This window comes from Saccopteryx leptura, chromosome 9 (genome assembly GCF_036850995.1).
Source record: "Saccopteryx leptura isolate mSacLep1 chromosome 9, mSacLep1_pri_phased_curated, whole genome shotgun sequence".
Classification (NCBI taxonomy): Eukaryota; Metazoa; Chordata; class Mammalia; order Chiroptera; family Emballonuridae; genus Saccopteryx; species Saccopteryx leptura.
In genome coordinates, this window is record NC_089511.1 from 82,103,205 (window position 1) to 82,128,626 (window position 25,422).

The 25,422-nt window shown below is 49.1% G+C and overlaps 1 protein-coding gene across 3 annotated transcripts in view; it reads left to right on the top strand.

The window, feature by feature from the left end:
* The window catches only part of TSPAN14 (tetraspanin 14), a 76,783-nt gene extending 63,035 nt beyond the window's left edge, over positions 1–13,748 (top strand). For all 3 annotated transcript variants that reach the window (XM_066348798.1, XM_066348800.1, XM_066348801.1), the window contains 4 exons: positions 6,878–7,003; positions 8,542–8,586; positions 10,935–11,054; positions 12,041–13,748. In XM_066348798.1, coding sequence (XP_066204895.1) covers positions 6,878–7,003; positions 8,542–8,586; positions 10,935–11,054; positions 12,041–12,112 — 363 coding nt within the window. In that variant the 3' untranslated portion in view covers positions 12,113–13,748. The remainder of the gene's footprint in view (positions 1–6,877; positions 7,004–8,541; positions 8,587–10,934; positions 11,055–12,040) is intronic.
* The last annotated feature ends 11,674 nt before the right edge of the window (positions 13,749–25,422 follow it).

The window sequence follows — 25,422 nt, forward strand, 5'->3', positions numbered from 1 at the left end:
GAGTGTTTTAAGCATAAATGGATGTAGTATTTTATCAAATGCCTTTTCTGCATCTATTGATAGAATCATGATTTTTGTCCTTTGTTTTGTTGATGTGGTGTCTTACTTTGATTGATTTACATATGTTGAGACATCCTTGATGAATGAATGAATCCCAATCAACAGTGACATATTTTTTCTTTAAATATATTGTATTTGATTTGCTAGTATTTTGTTTAGGATTTTTACATGGGCAGGAATTAGAGATAATGGCCTGTAGTTGTTTTTGTGTGTGTGTTTTCCTTGCTATATTTTGATATCAGGGTTATGTTGGCCTCATAAAATGTGTTAGGGAGTATTGCTTCTTCTTCAACTTTTTCGAAGACTTTGAGAAGGATTAGTACCAAGTCTTGGAATGTTTGGTAGAATTCACTAGTGTAGGCATTTGGTCCTGGACTTGTATTTGAGGGAAGTTTTTTTTTTTTTTTTTTTTTTTAATTATTTATTTATTTATTCATTTTAGAGAGGAGAGGGAGAGACAGAGAGGAGAGACAGAGAGAGAGAAGGGGGGGGAGGAGCTGGAAGCATCAACTCCCATATGTGCCTTGACCAGGCAAGCCCAGGGTTTTGAACCAGCGACCTCAGCATTTCCAGGTCGACGCTTTATCCACTGCGCCACCACAGGTCAGGCGAGGGAGGTTTTTGATAGTTGTTTCTATTTCCTCCCTGCTTATGGGTCTATTAAGGTTTTCTACTAGTAAAATTGTATAGTTCTAGGAACTTACCCATTTCTTCTAGATTGTTGAATTTGGTGGGATATAGTCTTTCACAGTATTCTTATATGGTGCTTTCTATATCTGTGATGTCTGTGGTAATTTCTTCTTTCATTTCAGATTTTGTTTATATGAGTCATTTCTCTTTTTTACTTAGTGAGTCTAGCCAGAGGTTTGTCAATTTTACTGATCTTTTCAAAGAACCAGCTCTTTGTTGTATTGATTTTTTCCCTATAGTTTCCATTTAGTTCTGCTCTAATTTTTACTATTTCCTTTCTTTTGCCGATTTTGGATTGCCTTTGTTCTTCTTTTTCTAGTTCTTTCAGATGTAATATAAGGGTGTTTACCTGGGATCTCTTTTGTTTCTTGAAATAAGCCTGTAATGATATATAAACCTCCCTCTTATTACTGCTTTTGCTGTGTCCCAAAAGTTTTGATATGTTTTGTTGTCATTCTCATTTGTATTTTTCTTTTTTCTTTTTTTTACACAGAATCAGACCGAGAGGCAGAGAGAGGGATAGATAGGGACAGACAGACAGGAATGGAGAGAGATGAGAAGCATCAATCATCAGTTTTTCATTGTGGCACTTTAGTTGTACATTGCTTGCTTTCTCTCATGTGCCTTGACCAGGGGGCTACAGCAGACTGAGTAACCCCTTGCTCAAGCCAGTAATTTTGGGTCCAAGCTGGTGAGCTTTGCTCAAACAATGTGAGCCTGCGCTCAAGCTGGCGACCTCAAGGTCTCAAACCTGGGTCCCCCACATCCCAGTTCAACACTCTATCCACTGCGCCACTGCCTGGTCAGGCTGTATTTCTTTTGATCTCTGCTTTTATTTATTCTTTGACTCAGTCAATTTTTTGAAGTATGTTGTTCAATATCCACATTTTTTTTTTTTTTTTTTTTTTTACGTTTTTCTGAAGCTGGAAACAGGGAGAGACAGTCAGACAGACTCCCGCATGCGCCCGACCGGGATCCACCCGGCACGCCCACCATGGGGCGACGCTCTGCCCATCCTGGGCGTCGCCATGTTGCGACCAGAGCCACTCTAGCGCCTGGGGCAGAGGCCACAGAGCCATCCCCAGCGCCCGGGCCATCTTTGCTCCAATGGAGCCTTGGCTGCGGGAGGGGAAGAGAGAGACAGAGAGGAAAGCGCGGCGGAGGGGTGGAGAAGCAAATGGGTGCTTCTCCTATGTGCCCTGGCCGGGAATCGAACCCGGGTCCTCTGCACGCTAGGCCGACGCTCTACCGCTGAGCCAACCGGCCAGGGCCCAATATCCACATTTTTATGGGGCTTTTTACTTCCATTTTGTAGTTGAGTTCTAATTTCAAAGCCTTATGGTCAGAGAATAGGCTTTATATAATTTCAATCTTCTTGAATTTGTTGAGGTTAGTTTTGTGGCCCAATATATAGTTTATCCTTGAGAATGTTCTATGCACCTGGAAAAAAATATATAATTTGTTGTTTTGGGATGAAATGTTCTGTAAATGTCTATTATGTCCATTTGGTCTACAGTGTGTCATATAAGGCTGATATTTCTTTATTAATTTTCTGTTTGGATGATCTTTCTAAAGCCATCAATGGTGTGTTGAGTTCTCCAAGTATGATTTTTTTTGTCTGTATTTTTTAATCTGTTAGTAGATGTCTTATATATTTTAGTGCTCTCTGATTTACTGCATATATGTTGTGTTATGTCTTCTTGATATAGTGTCCGTTTACCATTATGAAACGTCCATTTTTGTCTCTTGTTACCTTTATTATCTTAAAAGTCAGTATTATGAGATATTAATGTGGCTGTACCTGCTTTTCTCTGGGTATTATTTGCTTGAAGAATCATTTTCTAACCTTTCACTTTGAGTCTACTTTTGTCCTTGCAACTTAGGTGTATCTCCTGAAGTCATCATATAGTTGGGTTTTGCTTGTCCATCCAGTCTGCTACTCTGCCTTTTTATTAGTGTGTCAGTCCATTTACATTTGGGGTAGTTATTGACACCTGAGGGTTTCCTATAGCCATTTTATGTTTTGTTTCTTGGTAGCTCTGGGTCCCCTTTGGTTCTTCTTCTATGTGTCTCTGTCAGTTGTTTTTGTTTGGTGATATTCCATACTTTATTCCTCTGTTAACTCTATTTTTTAAAATTTTTTATTTTTCTGAAGTAAGAAGCTGGGAGGCAGAGAGACAGACTTCTGCATGTGCCCAACTGGGATCCACCTGGCAAGCTGGCAAGCCCCAAGAGGGGGTGATGCTCTGCCCATCTGGGGTGTTGCTTTGTTGCAACTGGAGCCATTCAGGCACCTGAGGCAGAGGCCATGGAACCATCTTCAGTGCCCGGGCCAACTTTGCTCCAGTGGAGCCTTGGCTGTGGGAGGGGAAGAGAGAGATAGAGAGAAAGGAAAGGGAGAAGGGTGGAGAAGCAGATGGATGCTTCTTCTGTGTGCCCTAGCTGGGAATTGAACCTGGGACTTCCACATGCCAGGCTGATGTCTACCACTGAGCCAACTGGCCAGGGCCTCTGTTAACTCTGTTTTTAAGTTACATGTTTCAGTAGTAGTTTTTCATAGGTGGTTACCATTAAGTTATTAAGTGAAAAATTTTCATATATACGAGAGTACTTTGTCTTATGAGTGCTTCTGCACTTAATCTTCCTTTGATACTGTAGATCTTTATCCTTTCCCTGTTTATGTTATTATTGTCACAGATTATCCTTGTTTTTACTGTAATCTTGTTGAAACTTTTATTTGTAGTTTTGTTTTGTTCTTTGTATCTGATAGAATAATCCCCTTGAGTATTTCCTATAGTGGGGGTTTTCTGGGTGATAAATTCCCTCAGCTTCTGTATATCTGGAAAATTTTTTATTTTTCTTTTGTATTTGGAGGATAACTTTGATGAATATAGTATTCTTGGCTGTAATTCCACTCTTTCAGTACTTTGAATGTTTGGGTCTACTCTCTTCTGGCTTGTAGAGTTTTTGCGAAGTCTGGTGATAACCTAATGGGCCTTCCTTTATAGGTTATGGTCCTGTTTTTCCTAGTTGCCTTGAAGATTCTTTATTGATTTTTGACAATTTTATTACAATATGCCTTGGTGAATGTCTGTTTGGGTTGAGGTAACTCAGTGTTCTGTTTGCTTCTTGCATTCAAGGATCTAACCCTTTCCATAGGCTTAGGAAGTTCTCATCAATTATTTGTTTGAACAGGCTCTCCATTTCCTTCTTCTTCTCTTATTTTTCTGATATACTTATTATTCTTATATTACTCTTTCTGATGGGTCAGACAATTCTTGTAGAGCTCTCTCATTTTTCAAAATTCTTGAGTCTCTTTCTTCTGCCCTCTGTATCATCTCTAGTTGCCCGTCTTCAATGTCAGTGATTCTCTCCTCTATCTGGCCTGTTCTATTAGCTAAACTTGCTAGCTCATTTTTCAGTTCATAAATTGAGTTCTTTGTCTCTGTTTGGTTCTTTTTAAAAGTTTTAGTCTCCTTGGTGAAGTACTCATTTTACTCATTAATTTGTTTTCTGAGTGCATTAAATTGCCTGTCAGTGTTTTCTTGCATCTCATTGAGTATTTTCAGAACTTTAATTTTGAATTTTCAATCATTAAACTTCAGGGTTTCCATGTGATTGAGTTTGCTTTCTGGAGAGTTTTCATTTTCTCTCTGAACTATGTCTCTTTCTTGTGTAGTCATGGTATTCCTTTTCTTCTTCCTTGATGGCATTTGAGAGCGTTATTGTTAAAAAATCAAGCACAAAACAACTACAAAAGAGTAAAAATACAATAAAAATAGAAAATATAGAAAAATAAAAATTAAGAGAAAAAACAAAACACTCACAAGAAATAAAAATAAAAATTAGAGAAACATAAAATTCAAAAGTAAAAAGAAAAACAAAAATTTTAATTCTGGAATGTTTTCCTGTTTTATTCCAGTTAGTGGTATTGCATTATAAGTGTTAACTCTGTCAAATTCTCCACTGACTCCTGCTGAGATTTTGCTGGCACAGTGGTAGGTGGGAGAAGTTGTGAGGGCTTTACAGCATTACAGCTTTAGCAATGGTGATCTCAGGCCTCTGGATGCTCCTCCCCACATTTCAGCAGAGCAGGGGACCAGACACAGAGCACCTCTGTCCATCAGGGGAGAGAGTGGCTCTGGAGAGCTAGCTGTGTGGTATGTCTCTGCAACTCTCTGTAACCACGAAGTGAGGGAGGTGATTCTGGGAGGCTGCACTTTGGTTTTCTCTGTCTCTGTCCCAGTGCAGGCTGCCGGCAGACCACAGGAGTGTTGGCTGCAATCCCTTGTTCTGGTGTGACTTTGGTTTAGTATTTCCCCTGCTACCCCTCCCAGCAGAAGGAGACCCAGTCATTCTGGGCTCCTCCCCCTTCCAGAGGCAGCCTCTAGTGCATCTTCTGCCCCCACCTCAACCTTTCTCACCTTTAGTAGATTCCATGCACAGATCTTTTCAGGCAAACCTGCAAGCCCAGCTGGGGTTCCTTCACTGCATTATAGCTGTTCAATTTGTTGAAATTTCAAGGGGGAGAGCTCAAGGGTAACTCTTATGCCACCATTACTCAGATGTCTCTTAGTAAATTATATATGAAACATTTTAGTTCTGACAAGAAGATAAATTAGAGAGCATTAGAAATAACTTGATTTGCTATTAATAACCAAAATTTGTTTACCCTTACTTCACATATCATGGGATACACAAAACCTTATTTATGTGACCACAGAGATCCTTCCTGTGTTGTTAACAGTGACCTGTATTAGTTGGTGAGAGTCACCATATCCCAGCCATTTCTAATGTCCCTCAATGTACCTTTTCTGTCCAATGCCTCCATTCTTTTTCTGCCATATATCTCGGGCTCACTGGTGTTAGGCATGCCTGGTGGCTCTTTCCCCATTGGCCTGAAAGACATTATAATTTTTCCCATTGCCTTCCTTTCCTTTTAAAAATAGAATTCCCCAGAGGTTTTCATTAAATTATGGTAATCATTAGAGAAGCTGGAGAGGTGGTGGGTGGAAAGTGGAATTTTACCATAGAATTTAAACCAGAAACCATGGTTGTATGTTTATCCAGACTGCAGCCATAACACGTCAGCTATAAGAGCAGTGCAGAGACAACTTCTGCTTGAGGAGGGGGTGCTGTGAATGTCAGTGCTGCTTTCAGTGTGTTTGGTTTTACAATTTTTTAGACAAACGGAGATTCTCTTTGTAGCTATGCAAGATAGTAAGGGTGGTGGGAAGGGGTGGACAGAGCTCTGGTTGTGTTCCCATTCACCCCAGTTGTGATTCTTTCCTTGGGAGTAGACTTTCAGCCACTGTGTTTTGTAAAGAAGCAAAGATGATAAGTGAGACCAGCTTGGAAATTTCTTGGGGAGGAAGACATACTGTCTACAACTCTACATGGTGTTCTTTTGGGGAATGGTAGAAGACCACATCAGAGGTGCTGAGGGCCCCATAGGACAGTGAGATACCTGCTCTGGGCTGGGGGTGGGACCGGAGTGAATGAATGTTTTGCCCATGTGCCACGGCTGGGGCACAGTGGAGCCCGCTCTGCACTTTGGACCCAGGAGGCATCATGATCGCAGTTTCTTTTATAAAGAGCTACTTGGCACATTGCTTGGCATCTCTGTGCATGTGAGAGTCAGTAGGGTGGGCCTTGGTTTCTCTGGGATAGAGAGGCACTTAACCCTGTTGTCCCTGAGGCTGACATCGTGTGCTGGGCAGCCAATGCCCTGGCCAGGGGTCCTGAAACTTTTTACACAGGGGGCCAGTTCACTGTCCCTCAGACCGTTGGAGGGCCGGACTATAAAAAAAAACTATGAACAAATCCCTACGCACACTGCACATATCTTATTTTAAAGTAAAAAAACAAAACGGGAACAAATATATACAATATTTAAAATAAAGAACAAGTAAACTTAAATCAACAAACTGACCAGTATTTCAATGGGAACTATGGGCCTGCTTTTGGCTAATGAGACGGTCAATGTGCTCCTCTCACTGACCACCAATGAAAGAGGTACCCCTTCTGGAAGTGCGGCGGGGGCCGGATAAATGGCCTTGGGGCCGCAGTTTGGGGACCCCTGGCCCTGGCTCAGGACCTCTGATGGTTCTTGGCTTTACAATTGCAGAATCAGTGCTGTGGGGCATACGGCCCTGAAGACTGGGACCTTAATGTCTACTTCAACTGCAGTGGTGCCAGCTACAGTCGTGAGAAGTGTGGGGTGCCCTTTTCCTGCTGCGTGCCGGACCCTGCGGTGAGTCGGCCTGTGCCTGGCAGGGAGCAGACGGCTGTCCGGGAGCGAGCCGCCCTGACTCTGGGTGATCTGGGCTGCTGCTCTGCAGATGGGACACGTGCCTGCTCACTCTCTGTGCACTGCCCCGGAACTCTGTGGCTCTGAAGTCCTCCATGGATAGGTTCCAGGAACATTTGCGCATGGGCCACCCGGGCTCTAGTGTCCTGGGTGAAGCAGGAGAAAACCGGCCTTGTTCCTCCCTGGGGGGGGTCTTACTCAGGTGCCTGGAAACGCTGTTCTGAGTGTATCCAGCCCTGGTCTGCCCTCTTCACTCTCCTTTCTCTAGAGAAAACGCTCAGTTCTTAGGGTCCGCAGGGCCAGTGGGTGTACTACCACCTGGGGGTGGCAGAGAATTCTGCTCTGTTCTTTCTGCACCTGTCTTCATTCCGAAAGGAGCCCTGAATGTTTGCCTACTGAGTCTGAGTGGCACTGAGCCCTGTACAGAACCTGGTCCGGGCCACAGGGCTCTGGGCAGCCGGGGCCTGGTCCGGGCCACAGGGCTCTGGGCAGCCGGGGCATCAGCTCGCTGTGTGGGCGAGCTTCCCGGCTCAGGGAGGCTTGGGGTTGCTGGGGTTGCACGCTGGTGTCCAAGGTCCCTGCTGTCACCGTGAAATACTGAGCAGGTATAACTTCTCCCAGCACAGGGACCAGCAGACTGTGACCCACGGGCAGATCTGGCCTGCTGCCTGTCTATGTGACCTTGAGCCAAGAATGGTTTTAGCCATTTATACGTGATTGAAAATTAAAAGAAAAAAGAATACTATTTTATGACTCGTGAATATTATATGAAATTTAGTTTTAATTGTCCATAATCCAAGTTGTAACAAAATATAACTGTGCCTGTTCCATTTTTATGTTGGCACGGGCCTCTCCCGTGTCCCTGTGACAGACAGCCAAATGGTTTTCACAGAGACACATCAGGAATACTTACTATCTAGACCAGGGGTCTCAAACTCAACTCAGCATGTGGGCCGCAGAGCAAGATCACAGCCGTTCGGCGGGCCGCACTAGGTCTACAAAAGGCAACTGTTACGCAACACTTTTCTCACTGCAGTTGAAAACAAAAAATAATCAGTACAAGCACAATCGTACATGCAGTTTACTCAGTGTCACAAAACGACCAGAAACTGTAGTTCGCATCACAACTGCTGTTAACTAAGCTAATATCTAGCTAGGATGCTAGAGAAATGAAAAATACAAGTAGGCCCCTAGGCTTACTTAATTTTATCCAAAATATTTTGAACTTCGTGGATTAGTCTGCGGGCCGCACAGAATTGTTTGGTGGGCCGCGAGTTTGAGACCCCTGATCTAGACTTTCACACAGGGAGTTTGCCCACCCATCCTAGCATGAAAGGTTAGTCGGCAGCGTGATTGTAGAACATGAGTTATAACAGAATTTGTGCAGATGTTTTCTGGTGTTTGGTTGTGACTTTTAGAGCCTTCTACCACTAACTTCTCAGGGGGAAAAAAATGACTAATTTTTCCTGATTTTTTTACAGCAAAAAGTTGTGAACACACAGTGTGGATATGATGTCAGGACTCAGGTGAGAGCCCCAATCCATAACTCTGAGTTCTCCTGGTTTATTCTCTGTGGCCCAGCTTCCCAATATAGCGCATCTTCAAATTGGAGTGGGAGAACCAGGGTCAATGATGCTTATAGGTGCTGTCTGAGCTGGAAGTGAGGTGACCAGTAGTGTGCCACTTGCTGCTGCCAGCGGGACTAAGGGAAATAGTGATGGGTGTGGTTTCAAGCCCTGTGAGTCCCGATCACAGAACCTTGTAGTTGCTGCATTAGTGGAAAGAGATCAGACAAAAGTTGTGGGGAACGAAGACTCCATTTTCCTTCTTTCCTTCCTCCCTCTCTCCTGCCTTCCTTCCCTCCCTCTCTCCCTCTCTCCGTCTCCCCCCCTTCCCTCCCCTCTGTTCTTCTTTTTTTTTTTCAATTAAGTGAGAAGTGGAGAGGCAGAGACAGACTCCTGCATGCACCCTGACTGGGATCCACCTGGCAAGCCCCTACCAGGCGATACTCTGCCTTGCTGGGCCTCAGAACTGTTGCTCGGCAACCAAGCTATTTTCATGCCTGAGTCTGAGGCCATGGAGCCATCCTCAGTGCCCGGGGCCAACTTTGCTTGAACCATTCAAGCCATGACTGCAGGAGGGAAAGAAAGAAAGAGAGAGAGAGAGAGAGAGAGAGAGAGAGAGAGAGAGAGAGATGGAGGGGGGAAGGAGTGAAGAAGCAGATGGGCACTTCTCTTGTGTGTCCTGACCAGGAATCGAACCCAGGACTTCCACACTTTGGGATGATGCTCTACCGCTGAGCCAACTGGCCAGGGCCACAAAAATTTTTAAGAGATTACTTGGAGCCCCAGAAGGTGTCTTTTATTTTTAGGGTTCAGGATGAAGCTGTAAGATCTTATGGTGTAGTCCAGCTGCCACCTGGAGGCGGTGGTGACAGCTAAGAGGAAGCAAGCTCGCGGGAAGAGCGGCTCCATCCTCTGGGGCTTTCTTTAGGCTGCAGGGAATGTGCACTTGGATGTGAAGGAAGTGGCTCCGGCGGCCTTTGGTGAATGACTTATGAATAACTGCTCGGAAGAAGAGGGATCTATACATACCCCTTTAGTACATAGACAGCCTAAAGTCCTTCTGTACTGACCTCCATGTCACAAGGATGGGTCTGTATCAACAGTAACTTCTCCGGTGATGGTTTTTCTTTTAATATGTGTTTTATTAATATTGGAGAGAGAGAGAGAGAGAGAGAGAGAGAGGGAGAGAGGAACGTCAGTCTGTTCCTGTATTTGTTCTGACTGGGGATCGAACCAGCAGCCTCTGTGCTTCGGATGGTGCTCTAAACAACTGAGCTATATGGCCAGGGCTCCAGTTATGAATTTAATTGCCACTCGTATTAGGTGCTAGGGCTCCCATAGTGAAGTACCGCAGACTATGTGCCTTAAACAACAGAAATGTATTTTCTCGGCATCTTGCAGGTAGAAGTCCAGGATCAAGGTGTCTGCAGGGTTTGTTTCTTCTGAGGCTTTTCTCCTTATTCTCACATGGTCTTCCCTCTGTGTCTTGGTGTCCTAAAATCAGGGCACTGGTCATATTGGATAGGACCCACCCTAGTGACTTCATTTTAACTTATTTGCCTCTTTAAACACACTCTTTCCAAATACAGTCACATTCTGAGTTATTGGGAGTTAGGACTTTACCATATGAGTTTTAGGGGGACAGTTTAGCCCCTAACACCACTAAAATAAGGGAAGGTCCCACCAGTGATGCCACAGCCAGGGCTGCTGGGTGAGGGGCAGGGCTGCTTGCTGGCATAGGGTGGGTGAGGATGTGCATGTTCCCGGGAGATCCCCTTGTGCTTATGAGCCTCCTAGGGGTTGGGACCAGCACATTCAGAATCAGGGGAAACCCCGGTTTTATTACGGAATCCAGGACTTGTGTCTGGTCCTGCTAGGTCTGGCTTCCAGAGCCAAGCTTACTTGGACTGAGGGACATACTATGAGAAGCCACAGTCCCTCCCTCCTCTAGCCGGCTCCTCTGACTTGAAAAACACTAAACCCCCTTCTCCCAGTTTCTCTCTTGAAAAACAGCTTCCTTCTCCTAGCATTTAAGCCGCCTCCACCCGCCCCTTTCTCCGGGTGTGGGCTGTGGACGGGTGGGTGCACAAGGTGACTTATTTACCCCTGTGGGGCCCTCATGGAAATGGGCTAAAGGCCATAGTCTTGGTTAGGCAGGTTATTGATGCAAACCCCCGGGTAGGGGCAGGAGTTCCTCCCGGTGGGTTCTCCCTGTCCTTGGCACTCGCTTTCCTGCTCCCTGAAGGAGTCCTCTGCAGGGTGGGGACATCCTGCGGGGTGTAGGCTCAGGTGATTGGGTTTTCCTGCAGCTGAAGAGCAAGTGGGATGAGTTCATCTTCACGAAGGGCTGCATCCAGGCGTTGGAGGGCTGGCTCCCGCGGAACATTTACATCGTGGCTGGCATCTTCATCGCCATCTCACTGCTGCAGGTCTGTTCCCACTGCCCCGTGTGCTGCCTTTCTGCTGCGACTGCACCTGTGTGTGTGACCCAGATTTCACGTGTGGGGATGGCGGTGGCCGAGGGGGTGGTGAGAGTTGGGTGAGTAGCTGGCAAGGGTCTGCCCGAAGCTCTGTCAGGAGAGTCAGCAGCTGGGAGCGCCGGAGGGGAGCCAGCTCGTCCAGCGCACAAAACTTGGGACAGGTGGGCAGCCCGAGCAGGTTCTGGGGCAGCGGCGGCTGCTGTGTAGGAAACACACACAGGAAAACATTGGGCTCTCACCTCACCTTGAAGACGGTGACTGGCCTGGACCTGCCGCCAGCTGGCCATCCACACACTCCCTCCTTCACTCCAAATGTGTCGAGGGATCGCAAAGCGAGGCTGAGGCAGAGCAGCTAGAAAAAGAAAGGAAAGATGTGCTTGCACAGGGGCCAGGGGGTCAGCTTTCAGAAGGACTGGCTTATCAATTACCACAGATTTAAAGGAGGGAAAGCAAAGCTCCTGTGGGGACCAAGTTCACATGAGTCTGTTCGTGGTAGAAAAACATCAGTCTTTCCGCAGCAGCATCCAGTTGCCAAGGTCAGGATGTAGCCCAGCTCAGTCAGAATCAGGGACAACCATGGTTTTATTAGAGGATTCAGGTTCACGGGAAACGTTCAGGATTATTATTTTGGGAATCGGAACCAGTCAGTATGCCCGTGTTATTTTTGGTTTAACCCCGGGCACAGGGTGTGTCCCGGCCCGTCAAGTGTGACATGCCGTTTATATTGGAGCTGAGAAGGGTCCGCCGGCTCTTATCCCCTTCAGGCTGTAGGGATTCAGTCTTACTGTTGGGCTGGTTTTGTTTTGCCACATGCCCCTTGCTTACTCTCCCCGCATCCTCAGTCCGTGGGGTGGGGTGGGAGTGCTGTGCCAGGTACCGTACATCACCTGTCTCTCCCTGGGTTCCGACCCTGACGCCGCTGCCCTGGCTTTCAGATATTTGGCATATTCCTGGCAAAGACCCTGATCTCAGACATCGAGGCGGTGAAGGCCGGCCATCACTTCTGAGGAGCGGAGCTGAGCGAGCAGAGCTGAGCCACACTGGGGGGCAAGCCCTTCTCTGTTGTCACCTTTATGTCCAGCGGGAGGCAAGTGGACGCCCCCTGCCAGAGCCAGCGCCCCATCTTCAGCATCAGTGTGACGTGACCTCTGATCCTGGTTGCTGGTGCCGAAGACTGAGAGGCCTCGTCTTAACAAAAGGAACTGTGACCAAGGCCTCTGCTGGGGTCTACCCAGAGACGGAATATGCCTTTGAGTGGGGTTGGTGACTGAGGACAGGCAGATCAGAGGGTTTGACTTGGTCCTCCTGGAGCCCAAGTGTGTCTGCAGGGAACCCTGGCCTCCTCACCACTCGTGACTCGGTGCTGGGCTGGAGGGCAGCCTTGTGCTCTGTGAGTGGGACATGGGTTGGGGGCCAGCGGGTAAGGACAAGGCTTCTCCTGTAGCATAGGCGTGCTGCCTGTCACTGGGGGTGTAAGGGGACAAGTGGGTCCCAGAGGCTGGTGGTGGGGCCTGTGGTATCTGCATGAGCCCCATGTTGCAGAATCCTCAGCCGTGTCCATGTGAAGTAAGCCTGAGCCAGTGTGTGGACTGGGGCACGGGGTGCCTGGTCTGTTGCCCCTCTAGCCAAGAGCCACCTCCAGTCTCAACAGCATTATGCCCGGAAGGCACGAGGGGGACCGTGGGCATGGTTCCTCTCTGAGAGTGGGCTCTCTTTTCTTAGTGTGTACATAGTTTATTTATAGGGGTAAGTACGTCCTCACACATCCCTTCATTTCCTCTGGCATCTCCTCCAAGCAGCCTTACACGGTGTCTGGGACGGATGCTGTCCCTTTCAGTTCCCTTGCGTGTCTCCAGAAGCAGCCCGTCAGCTTCTCCTTTCTGTCCCTGACAGCCCAGGTGCACACGCGTGTTCCCCTCCCTCTGCACCCCCAGTGCACACAGCCATGCCTCCCCAGCCTGGCCTCATGTCTTTGGTCTTGGTGCTACTGAAACTGCCACCCGGAACTTGAATGCTGACTCTTCACTCACTGCGAGGCCAAGGACCCCGCCAGACAGCCAGCCTGGGACCTTTGGCCAGGGCCCCTCTCGAGGCTACATGCTAACGACCAGCGGGCCAGCCTGGCACTGCCTCTTCCTGGAGAGAGCTCTGCGACCAGTCCCCTGTGCCGTGGCTCAGACCCTGCCTGCCGTGGCGGAGAAGCTCGGGACATTTTGTTGCCAACTTTTGAGGTGACTCCCTCCTCCCCAACTGAGATGTCTGTGGTCACCATGTCCACCCCAGCTGTTGGGGATATTCTGGGCTTGTTCTTAGAAATGAAGTCTGTGTTGTGTCCTGAGCCCCCCAGGGATGGCCAGGCATCTGTGCTCCTTGGGCGAGGCTACCTTCTAATGCTTCTCTGGACCTTGTACTAGTTCTGTCCTCCTCATTCAGGGATTGAGCGCTACCTTCACTGACTTGCCGAAGTGTACACGCTAGTGTGGCGTGTACTGCTGGGTGTTTGTTGATGATGTTGTCATTTTTTCTTTTCTTTTTTTCTCATTTTTTCCCCCTGTAGACTAGGGGAAGAAGAATGCTTGTGTTTTTAGGAAGTTTGATGCTTTTCTTTGCCAAACTCTTTTATGGAATATATCTTTATAATAATGCTGTTGTTTTGGTGGTTTTTGTTTTGGATCCCATCAAGATGGCCTAAGCATCTTGGTGGTAAACTCGCTTCCAAGGGACCCCGGACAGGGTGTGGCGAGACATGACAGGAGAGCAGATGGTGAAGGCCGCCCATTGTTGACACAATAGGAAATAAATTTTATCAAGTAGTTTCTTAGATTCTGTGAGCCACTTTCAGTTATGCTTTGCATGGCAGTTACCCTGGTGTAAGGGGACTGGTGGCCGAGTGGAAATGTTATTTCAGGTTCTTCCTGTGCAGACCCAGGCTGTACGATCCAGGCAGAATGGCGGGGTGACACTGTGCACGGACCTGGTCCTGCTGCACGGACCTCAGACCTGCGGGCCTGTCTGGCAGGGTGAGTGGCGTGCCCACCGCACCCGGTGCCTCTGACTCAGCCTGCCCTGGCACAGGCTGGTGGCCCCAGACCCGCCCTGCCAGTGTGTGGGCACCAGCAGCTTCAGGACAGCTCCTGCTGTCCCATTTATCCCCATAGAGCAGGTGGGTGGACCCCTTGCAAGTCTTTTCATAGGGTCACAGCCCCGTTCATAGGCAAGTTTAGAGTTGGGTTTGTTTTCCAATTAGTTTATGCAGCTTTTTGGCCATTTTTTATTATCTCATCTGATGCTGAGTAGTTGGATGAGAATAGAAAAATCAGCCTAGGATTGGGAGGAGGGTCTTCAACAAACACGGGCTCTGTGCAGACTGCCCTCTGGTCACTCCCCACCCACCTCCTCTCCCTTGACCCCTTCACACAAACCCCCTCCCCAGCCTCTTGCCTGCCCCTTTCCTTCCCAGGCAGCTTCCTGTCTGGGCTCTGTGCCCTTCCTCACCACAGCCTGCCCCTTTCCTCCCCGACTGATGCTGTTCCCTGTCACCAAACTCGCCACCCTCCCTGGCCTCTGCCGTGCCTGATATTGGGCCACTCCTCAGAGCCTTCCACTTCTGTGGCTCAGGCTTGCCAGGTCCCTGCCCGCTCCCACCCGTCCTCGTCATGCCTCCAGCCACACTGCTGCTGCCCGGGCCGCCCGTGTTCAGGGGCTCCTGCTGCCCACGGGCCCGGGAGCCGGCAGGAAGGTCACCTGCACTGTACGTGAGGAGCCCGTGTGAGAGTCCCCACATGTTCAACAATAAAAGCGAATGGATCAAGAACCTTCCTGGAACACAGGAAGCTCAGAATACCTAATGGTAAATAAACCCAGCTCTGAGGAGGTCTTTTTGTGCCCCAAACCTGAAACTTGGAGAAAGGTAAGTTAGTGCCAAGGTTTTGGAAACTATCCTGGAGGTTTGGTGCCACCAGCCCTGAATTCTGAGGCTCTGATTGGCTCCTGCTGAGCAAAACCAAGGCAGGGCCAGGCGGAGAAGCAGTTCCCAGGGACCGTCCTGTTCACTGGGCTCTGGCAGGCAACAGGCATTTATTTAAAGAAAGCCAGAGTGCTGACTCCTGCCTCTACACATAGATTGGTGTGCTGGGTTTTGTCTCAGGGGCCTTTGGAGCAGAGCAGGGTGTGGCCCCCAAAGATCTCAGCGCCACCCTGCCCTGGAGGCCTTGGCTCCGGGCAGCAGGCTCACTGCTCTGCCAAACCAGAGGGCGCTCTGTGTGGCACGGTGAGAACTTGGATGCAGCCTTTCTCCAGGGGACACACTGTGCAGGGCCGCCCCTGGGACAGTAATGGGCATGCATTGAGTGCAGGCCACTGCAGCCCTAGGGACCCCTGGGGGGTGCTCCTCAGAAGAGGAGGAGGGCCTGCGAGTCATGGAGAAAGGGAGGGAGGGTCTGCTGCAGTAGTCCCAGCACCCAGGGTCTGTCCTGGGGAGAGCCTGTCACCCAATGTCCAGTGCCCTCAGCTGTACCAGGTGAGTGGGATGGCTGTGTGACCTTCATACATAGACCTTTTCTGTTCTACGGTCATACTCGGGGTCTGTCCACAGGTCACAGAGTTTTCAGGTCGTCTGCCTCTTTAAGTTGTGCTAACCTGTCCCCCATGATGGAGCTTGTGTCTGTCATCCAAGAGGGTGCCACCTGCCCTTCCGGGGCACACTGGCCTCTTGTAGCACTGTCCTCGTGTGTCTGGGTGTGCTCTCCAAAAATCCAGAGACCTGTACACCTTTAGGGCCTTTCAGCTTCTAAAGTCGGCATGACCTGGCTTTTCCTCCTCAAAGACTGCAGTAAAGGTATGTTTGTTCTGAAACTACTTTGGGGCTCTCCAGGGTGGCTCATAAAAACAAAACATAAAAAAACAAAATAAAGCCCTGCAGTGCACGCTGTTGATGGGGACTGTGGCACAACTTTGGGAGGAAGAAAAAGGTGAAAGTACTTGTGAGTGGGTACGATACCCGTGAGTGGGTACAATACCTGTAAATGGTGACGCTTCGAGTGAAGTTAGCGGCTTTGGAGAAGGAGGAAGGACGCATTCCGGATGGGTCTGCAACAATTCTCTTCCCCTGCCCTCCCCTCCTCTGCCCTGCCCTCCCCTCCCCTCCCCTCCCTTCCCCTGCCCTGCCCTGCCCTGCCCTTCCCTCTTTGTCAGTAGGGACTCCTAAAGCATGGCTTAATAAGCACCAAAAGCCTGACCAGGTGGTGGTGCAGTGGATTGAGTGTCGGACTAGGATGTGGAGGATCCAGGTTCGAGACCCGAGGTTGCCAGCTTGAGCATGGGTTCATCTGGTTTGAGCAAAGCTCACCAGCTTAAACTCAAGGTCACTGGCTTGAGCAAGGGGTCACTTGGTCTGCTGTAGCCCCTGGTCAAGGCACATATAAGGAAGCAGTCAATGAACAACGAAAGTGCCGCAATGAAGAATTGATGCTTCTCATCTCTCCCTTCCTGCCTGCCTGTCCCTCTCTCTGACTCTCTGTCTCTGTCAATAAAAATTAAAAAAAACAACCCCAAAATAAATTACCACCTTGGACTGTGATTTTATCACCTCAAATGACTTCTAAGTAAAAGCAGTTTAAGCATAGGAGAGTTAAGTGTGTCTTCTGTTCCCAGAGGCAGCCACCATGAAGTACCCATCCAGAAAATGTCCATGCATGTTCACGTCTTTTTCCCACGGATGAGAATCAGGTCCAACATAGCAGCCTACAATTCATTTTATTTCATGTGTGTCAGAACTGTTTCTCCATTGGTGCAGAGCCGTCCGCCATGCGTTTGCGCGGTCACGCTGTCCCTTGCGGGACTGCCCCACATGAATGAACCTTGTTCTGTACGTGGGAGTATGTTTACAGACCCAGGTAACAGGAACCCCGTTCAAACTGGTCTGAACAATGAGGGGAGGTTTTTGGCTCCTGAAACTGGAAAGTCCAGAGGTGGGGTGAGTTTCAGGGCTGGTTTGATCTGAGTGGCTCAGTGACGCCAGCAGGATCTGGTTTCCTTGTCTCTGCTCTGCCTTCCACGGTGGCCCCCTCACTCAGGCCAGGGAGAGGAGACCCTCCATGGATGACCCCAGGCCTCGCTGAAGGGGATGGTGTGGTGGAGAAGCTCCGGAGGGAAGAGGCTCCTCAATCCCCATGTAGCAGGGAAACAGCTCCCTGCAGGTGGGATACTGGAGAGAATGCCAACAATACGTCAGGCTTCCGTTAATGGGTGTTTAGTTGCTGCCGTGTTTTGCTCTTACAAGCGCTTATAAAAACCCAATGGTATGTTATTACTGGGACCACTTCCTAGAAGTGTTTGTAAGGAACACATGTTTTAAGAGTTCTCCAGGAAGGTAGGTTGATAGAGTAATGCTCAGGGTTGGGCCGTCGCTGGTGTGTGACAAGGGTGCCCAGAGCATCCCATGAACGGGTTAGTTCTGGGCCTGAGGGGTGGCAGGGAGGGGTGAGGTCCCTCCAGGGACTGGCCCCCTCCCTGTAGCCCCTAGCTGAGCCAGATGGGCAGGGGAGCCCAAGCTCTCTGCCTTTGCCTTGGGAGATGGCTGGTTCTGTGGGAACAGACTGGGTGGCATTCTCCTGTAGGTAGGGCACGGACTTGAGATTTCATGCTGCCCCCAAAGTTGCACATGGAGGGAGCCTGGCAGACACTAGGAGCCTGGCACCTGCCAGACTGGTTGCACCTGGGATGTGGCAGTTGTGACGTCAGAAGGAGCCTCATCTCACTGAAGACCCCAGTGCCCTGCGATGGGGCTTTAGGGTCCAGATACCACTCCGCCTGCCCCGATGGCCGTGTGCTGTTCCTGGGTTCAGGCGGCACCGGGCGGATGGGCTCTACTTGCCTGCCTGGCCGCTTCCCTGGAGAGCCGGCTACACGGCACATGGCAGGGGGACCCCAGGAAAGTGGGGAAGGGTCAGCTCTGGGAGTGCCTCCTTAGGGGGACAGGATGGGATGTTGTGGGACTGTCCATTCCCTCCGGTGCCAGGCAGATTCCTGTGTGTTGAGACCTGTGCCCGGCTGGGAAGAGTACTGAGCATGAGTTTGAGCTTGGGCTCAAAACGAAACACCCCGAATGCCTTAAGTGCCTCGGTTTCTTCCTTCCTAAAGTGGAGGTAATTATCTTTAGTTCACAAGGGTTCCAGGAGTGTTTAGAGGAGTGTCAGTGAGAGTCTTGGTCAACTTGAAAGGTGGTATTGAATCCTCAGTCACCTTACTAGCCCTGTGGCCTTTGATAAGTTATTTAAACTCTTAGAGCCTTTTTCATAAAATGAGGTTAATAATACACTGATGTGGGTTGGTTTCAAGGGGTAAGCGAGGTGAGGTGGGTAAGCATTTAACATAGGACCTGGTTACTTGGTACAGATCTCCAACAACACTGCTAATAAAATCATTGAAGAGGTTTTATCAGTAGCTACCACTTTCCCCCGGGCTGAGCCGCCTGAGTTACATGGGACACAGTGCAAACTCCCACCAGGCTGAAATAACACCCGCTTCCCTGTCCTTTAGGAACAACGTTTTGAGGTCTGTGGGAAGCTTCCCCAGCATGTGGATTTTAAGATTTGTTTTCTCTGTCGTAAGGGTGGGAGGTGTGAGAAGGGGCTGCTTCTTGCCTGGAGTGTGGATCCTGCAGGGAACCAGCTCAAGCTGAGGAGTTGCCCCTGGGCCCCCCGAGGAAGCAGAGTGGCCCTCACCTGCCAAGGAGCCAGGGCTGTCTGTAGAGGCCAGCCGCAAGGATCCAGCAGAGGGGCCCTCACCTGCCAAGGAGCCAGGGCTGTCTGTAGAGGCCAGCCGCAAGGATCCAGCAGAGGGGCCCTCACCTGCCAAGGAGCCAGGGCTGTCTGTAGAGGCCAGCCGCAAGGATCCAGCAGAGGGGCCCTCACCTGCCAAGGAGCCAGGGCTGTCTGTAGAGGCCAGCCGCAAGGATCCAGCAGAGGGGCCCTCACCTGCCAAGGAGCCCAGGGCTGTCTGTAGAGGCCAGCCGCAAGGATCCAGCAGAGGGGCCGCTGCCTGCCAAGGAGCCCAGGGCTGTCTGTAGAGGCCAGCCGCAAGGATCCAGCAGAGGGGCCGCTGCCTGCCTTTGAGCGGTCTGGGTGGGATGGTCTGTGGGAGAAAGGAGGTTAGTAAGAATGGGGAAGAGAAAAGGGTCTGGAAGCAGGCATTGCACGTGCTCTGCCACCTTCCGGGGAAAAAAATCTCTATGTCTGAAAACGTGCTGGAAGGGAAGTCAGCCAAGAAATGCGGCTACATCAGGTTCTGTTCGAAGGCGGTGTGGGCCCAGCAACCTCGCTTTGGTGGCCTTGGCAGGGGCTCGGGTGGCTGGCTCTGCTGTGGGTTCGGGCACAGCAGTCTTTCAGCTGTCATGGTGGTGGGGTGGGAGCATTGTGCTTTTAGTTTCATATCTGTTTTTCTTTTCTGTTCTTTACAATCCACACAGCTGAGGTCCAATATGAGAAGTGGAGCGGCCTCTGGGAGGAACTGAGCCTCTTGTCCCTGGACGTACACAGACCCCTCCTGTTGGGGTTTTGTGGATGGGGCAGGGAGGGGGTTTGCTTTGCATGGACCATGGCAAGTCTTTCCTTCTCTGATGGGCAGCGGTTCTTTCTGTGCCCTCTGTTAGAGATGATGCCCTTTCCCCCCCAAAAGGCATCATTTATAGAAGTATTATACAGTATATGCATATGTCAAATATTTTATTTAATTAAATGAGAGCTGGTAAGACTCACACAGTTTAAAGGAGAAATCACAATGAACCTATGTTGAATCAAGGAATGTTTGACTTCCTTTTTTATTTTCCTGGGGGTCAATTAAGCCACATTGGAATGTACTACATATATGTCTATAGACAAGAAGTATTTTGCGTGAACTCTACAGCTTAGAGTAGAAGAGCTCACAGGCTGAATTCAGAATCGGCCAGATAAGTGGAGGGTGTGCTCTAAGCAATGTATCGTTTTCAACCAGACACACCCAGAATCTTGCTTCCTTGTCCAAATTTTCTTCCACTCCTGTCCATCTGGCAGAGGTCACTTTTTAAAATAGTGAGCTCGGAGGCTAATCTAGAGCAGCCACTTTCTCACTACAAGGTGGAGGCTGGGGGTAGGGCCCGCCAGGTGCCCTAGGTGAGGGGCAGCCACTGTGGGAGGCGTCCCCAGAGCACCGGCTGCCCCTCAGTAAGGGATGGATGAAGGACTCGGGCTGTCTGCTGCCCAGAGAACCTGGTGTCAGCAAAGCTGCTTTAGACTGTTTCCCTGTCCACTCCCAGAGACACCTCAGTCACTGGGTCCCAAATCGAATTTGTCTTCTCTTCCCCAACCCCAAATGTTACCCATACCCCATCCTGTTCCTTCCATCTTCCCAACCTTTGCCAAAGGCACCACGATGCATCCACCCAATGGCCAGATTCAGGAGTGTGGGTATCACCTCGGCTCTGAGGACCAAATCAACTCCATAGGCAACAGAATATTAAGTCACCTATTCTAAGAATTAAACCTTTCATCAAACCAAGAGATCCCAATGTTGCACTCCCTGGAAACCTGTCATGACAGTTTGGTGTCCCTCTCTCCTTTTTCCTTCTGAACCATTCCTGGGATGACTTGATTGCAGTATGTGCATTCAAATCTCTTTTGCAAGACAAATGCATTTTGCAGTGAGTTGACCTTCCTTCTGTGGCTCTAAGCCATTCTGAGAAGCTCAGGGAGCGGGAGGACTTTGGTAGTATTCTTATATGAGAGCCTTACTGGAAGTTTGAAGAACCTGTAATAGAAGTTCTTCCATTAGGAAGTTCTAAGAAACGGGCAGTATTTCCATAGGAAAGAGAACCTGTAGTCGAAGCTCTCCCCCTGGCTGATGATCTGTGGTTGCCCCTGAGGGGGACGTGGGGACGAGCCCAGGGCTCCGCAGCGTGCGAGTACCTGGTCCAGGGGCCGAACTCGCTCGGGTTCTCAGCTGCTGGCCGGGCAAGGGCACTGTTGCATGTTTCTAGTGGTCAGGACTCTGGGGGCTTGCTGGGGCTGGGTCCATGGTTTAGCTGGGACTGCAGCTGAGAGGAACAGTTGTAAACTGTCTGTAGTTGGTCCTGGGGAACGTGGGGGGTTTGGTGGTGGCTGCTCTGCCTGCCGGGGATGAGTCTGTTTGCCATCTGGGGCCTGGAGTTGCTTCCTGCCCGTAGAGTTAAGAACTAGTCCTGGGCTGAGCGGGTCAATCTTAGACTGCAGAGCGGCCGCATTCCGAGGGCATTCAGATGGAGTAGGATGGTTTTTAATGCTCAGGGCTGGGGCTTCAGGAGAGGTTTATGGGGCCGAGGATGTGGGCGAGGGGAGGCCAGCTGTTCGTGTCAGACAGCTGGTGGAGAGGCGGCGGCCCGCTCGGTGCTGCCTCTGCCCCGAGGACCCAGGGCTTCCTACGGCACTAGCTGTGTGCAGGCACAAGGGTCTCCGCTTCCCAGGAGCAGGGGACTCCCCTCTAGAAAGTGCCTCTCTTCACTGTGTCACTGTCTCTGCACCATGAGGCTGAGAAAGAGGGGCTGGGCAGTGAGAAAGTGGCCTGGTTGCATTCAGAGGGACCTGGGCCTGGGAGGACTTCCAGGAAGGGGCCTTAGAGATGGTCTGGCCCACGTGCCTCACCTAGTGTTCCATTCCGGCTGTCTCCGAGCATCCTTGGCAAGTTGAAGAGAGAGAGCCTAGCCACTGACCTGGTCAGGACATAGGGGTTGTGATGCTCTTAACTCACACAAGATTAAGTAAAAGAGAGTTGACCAGCTCCAGTGGCAGGGAGGGACAGTGGTCGTCCACAGAGGGACCAGGCCTTATGGACTAGAACGCACTTGACCCTGCCAGGGTGTTTCCATCGGCATCTGCCTCTGTGTGCACGTTGGCCCGTCTCTCCTACCGTACACAGGCTGGTGCCAGCAGCCCTGAGTTAGCACCTGTTTAGAAAATTAGCTGACTTCTTCTAGTGTTTCCCTATCAATGCCAGGTCTAAGCCTGTCTGGGACTCAGGACTTTCCCCTTTAAACCAGGGGTCTGGGAAGCTAGCTGGGCAGACAGAATCAGCTACCACAGCCCACCACCCCCATCTAATATTTTGATTAACCAAGTTAGTGAGGAGTCAGGTTCCTGATTAAGGAGCAGGAAAACAGAACTCACGTTGTCACCTACCGTGACATATAACTTGGCACACTCACTCAATGCTGACGGAAGCCCCTGAGCACTCTGATGACTTACGCAGATACAGAAGAGGTGAATGAGTTGTGGAAACTGCCCAAGTAGTCAGGCCCGCTGGCTGCAGCCCTGGGCTCTGAAGTTAAAACCATAAACGCATATGTTTGTGCTGTTGTCTCTTCATTTACAAATGTCGTTTACAAATGTCTAGAGACCTTGCTCTCTGGAGGTACTCCGATCCCACCAATTCCATGGGGGCAAAAAGCCTAAGCCCTCCCATGAATTCTGCTAATTGCAGGGACTCATGTTCCTTGCAGCCCGTGTGCCTTCAACTCCTATACCCGTTAGTGGTCTCTGTTTTGTCTCTCCTGTGTTCTGGCAGAACTGGATAAACTTCACTTCCCTCCCACCCCCACATCCCCAAATAAGAAATCTACTTATAGCAAGTGTTTTGTGTATTATATCATTTCAGTGAATATTTGGTGGGAATGTAAACTGGTGCAGGCACTCTGAAAAATAGTAAGGAGGTTCCTCAAAAAATTAGGAATAGAACTTCCGTATGACCCCGCAACTTCGCTTCTGGGTATTTATCTGAAGGATACAAAAACTCTCATTTTAAAAGATATCTGCACCTCAGTGTTCAATGCAGCATTATTTACAATAGCCAAGACATGGAAGTAACCCAAATGTCCACTGATTGATGAATGGATAAAGAAGATGTGTATGTATGCAATGGAATATGACTCAGTCTTAATAAAGGTGGAATCTTGCCATTTGCCACAACATGGTTGGATCTTGAGGATTTATGGTAAGTAAAGTAAGTCAGACAGAAAAAGACAAGTACTGTATGATGTCACTTATACTGGAATATGAAACAAACAAAAATAAACTCATAGAGGCAGACAACAGATGGGTGGTTACCAGGGGAAGAAGGGTAGAGGGAGGGTGAAATGGGTAAAGGAGATAATTGCATGGTGAAGAATGGAAACTGGACTTCGTGGTGAGCACATGGTGTATATACAGGTGCTGAGTTATAATGTTGCGTGCCTGAAACTTATGTTACAAACCAATTTTACCTCAATTAAAAAAAAAGATTTGGGGCAGGGTGGTCTGCAGTTTCAGGGTGGTCTGAGCTCACTGCAGCTCAGCCTCCCATACATGCACGTCCAAACCTAGTAAGGTTTCTAGATCACGGGCCTTTCCTTTTAATAGAATCTGCTTAAGCCTGACTGGTGGTGGCATAGTGGATAGAGTGTTGACCGTGAACGCTGAGGTAACCTGCTTGAAACCCTGAGGTCGCTGGCTTGAGCACGGGGTTATGGGCTTGAGTGTGGTCTTGCCAGCTTGAGTGTGGGGTTGCTGGCTTGAGTGTGGGATCATCGACATGATCCCAAGGTCAGCGTCTTGAGCCCAAGGTCACTGGCTTGAGCAAGGGGTCACTGGTTCAGCTGGACTCCCTGGTCGAGGCACATATGAGAAGCAATCAATGAACAACTAAAGTGAAGCAACTATGAATTGATGCTTCTCACTCTCCTCTCTTTTAAATCAGAATAAATAAATAATCTGCTTAATCTCCTTAGAGAGGAGTAGGGGTTAAAATATTCTTTTTCTTGATGCGTAAAACGGGTAATACTACACATAATATTTTACAGGTTACCTTCCCCCTTAGTAATAGTGTGAGCACCCTCTTATGCTAACAAATATTCTTTTCTAATGGCTGTGGAGCATTTTATCCTACAGATGTGCCATGATTTATTCACCTAAACCCTGTTTATTGAACCCATCAATTATTTTGAAATGTTCACTATTGTGACTAGGTTGTGGTAATTACTCTTCCATATGCCACAGAACCCACAGAGACCACAACCACTGAGGATGTCCTAGTAGGATTCCAGGTAACAGGAGAGGGTCTAGTCAGTTGTTCCTGCTCTGCTCATTGAATGACTAGCCATCCTTCCCCTTGCTCCCTGATATTAATCGCCACTTTGAGCAAATGCTAAATAATTACATATGTACTTGGATCTGTGTCTAGGCTTTCTCACTTCAATCTGCCTGTTCTTGTGTCAGAACTAAAATGTTTGATTTTGTGTGTTTGAATACTGGCAATAGTGTTCAATTTTCCTATTTTCTAGGCTGTTCTCATCTGTTAATTCTTTTGGCTAACTTGGGAATCATTTTATCAAGCCTGTTCCCCACTTCCCAATTAATTTTCAGGTTTGGCTTGAAATTGTATCAGATGTTTAAGGTAATTTGAGATTTTATATGTATTGATGCTGAACAATTCCCCGGAAGTTTAGCAGCTTAAGACTACCTAGCTATGTTCTGAGGGGTTATAGCAACCGCTTTGCAGGGTGGTCCTGGCGCAGTCCCCCTTGCGAGGGTTCGGTGAATCTGCCGGCCGGGGCTGCAGCCTCACGTGACCAGGCCCTCTGCCTGCCTCACTCACGTGACTGCTGGCAGGAGGCTGTAGTTCCTCGCCCCGCGGGTCTCAGACATGGTTTTCCCAGAGTGAATGAAGAGAGGAGAGAGAAAGTGAGAGAGCACGAGAAAGAACCCAAAGGGGAAACAAAAATGTCTTTTATTGCCTGGTCTCAAAGATGACAGATCATCACTTCTGGAATATTCCACTGACCACACAGACCAACTCTGATATGAGTAATGTGGCCACACAAGGTCATGACTACCATGGCAGGGGTTCCCGAAGGCCTCTTGGGGGCTCACGAACACAGGTGAGTTGAACACTTGATAGCTGTAGGTCTTCCCAGTTGTGAATGTGCTGTGTTCCTGTACCTACTTACATCCCACGTATGCTTTCAGTGAAGACTTTTATTTTTCTTAACGTAGGTCCCCACACTGTTAAACTCTTTCCCAGTATTTCATAGCTGGTTCCTACTGTGAACGGGATCTTTTTCACCTTGTATTTTCTAAGTAATTGTTGCACTCATACAGGGACACCATTGATTTTTATGGCCGTAATTTTTCAGTAGAGCTTAACTGGTGACAAGCCAGAAACTACTCTAGACTTTCACTGAGCCCTTGGATTGCAAAACTGAGACCAGGCAAGATCCTAAATGTGCTCTTGGGAGCAGCTTCCCCAAGTGACTACGTACAGGGGAGGTGGCAAATGT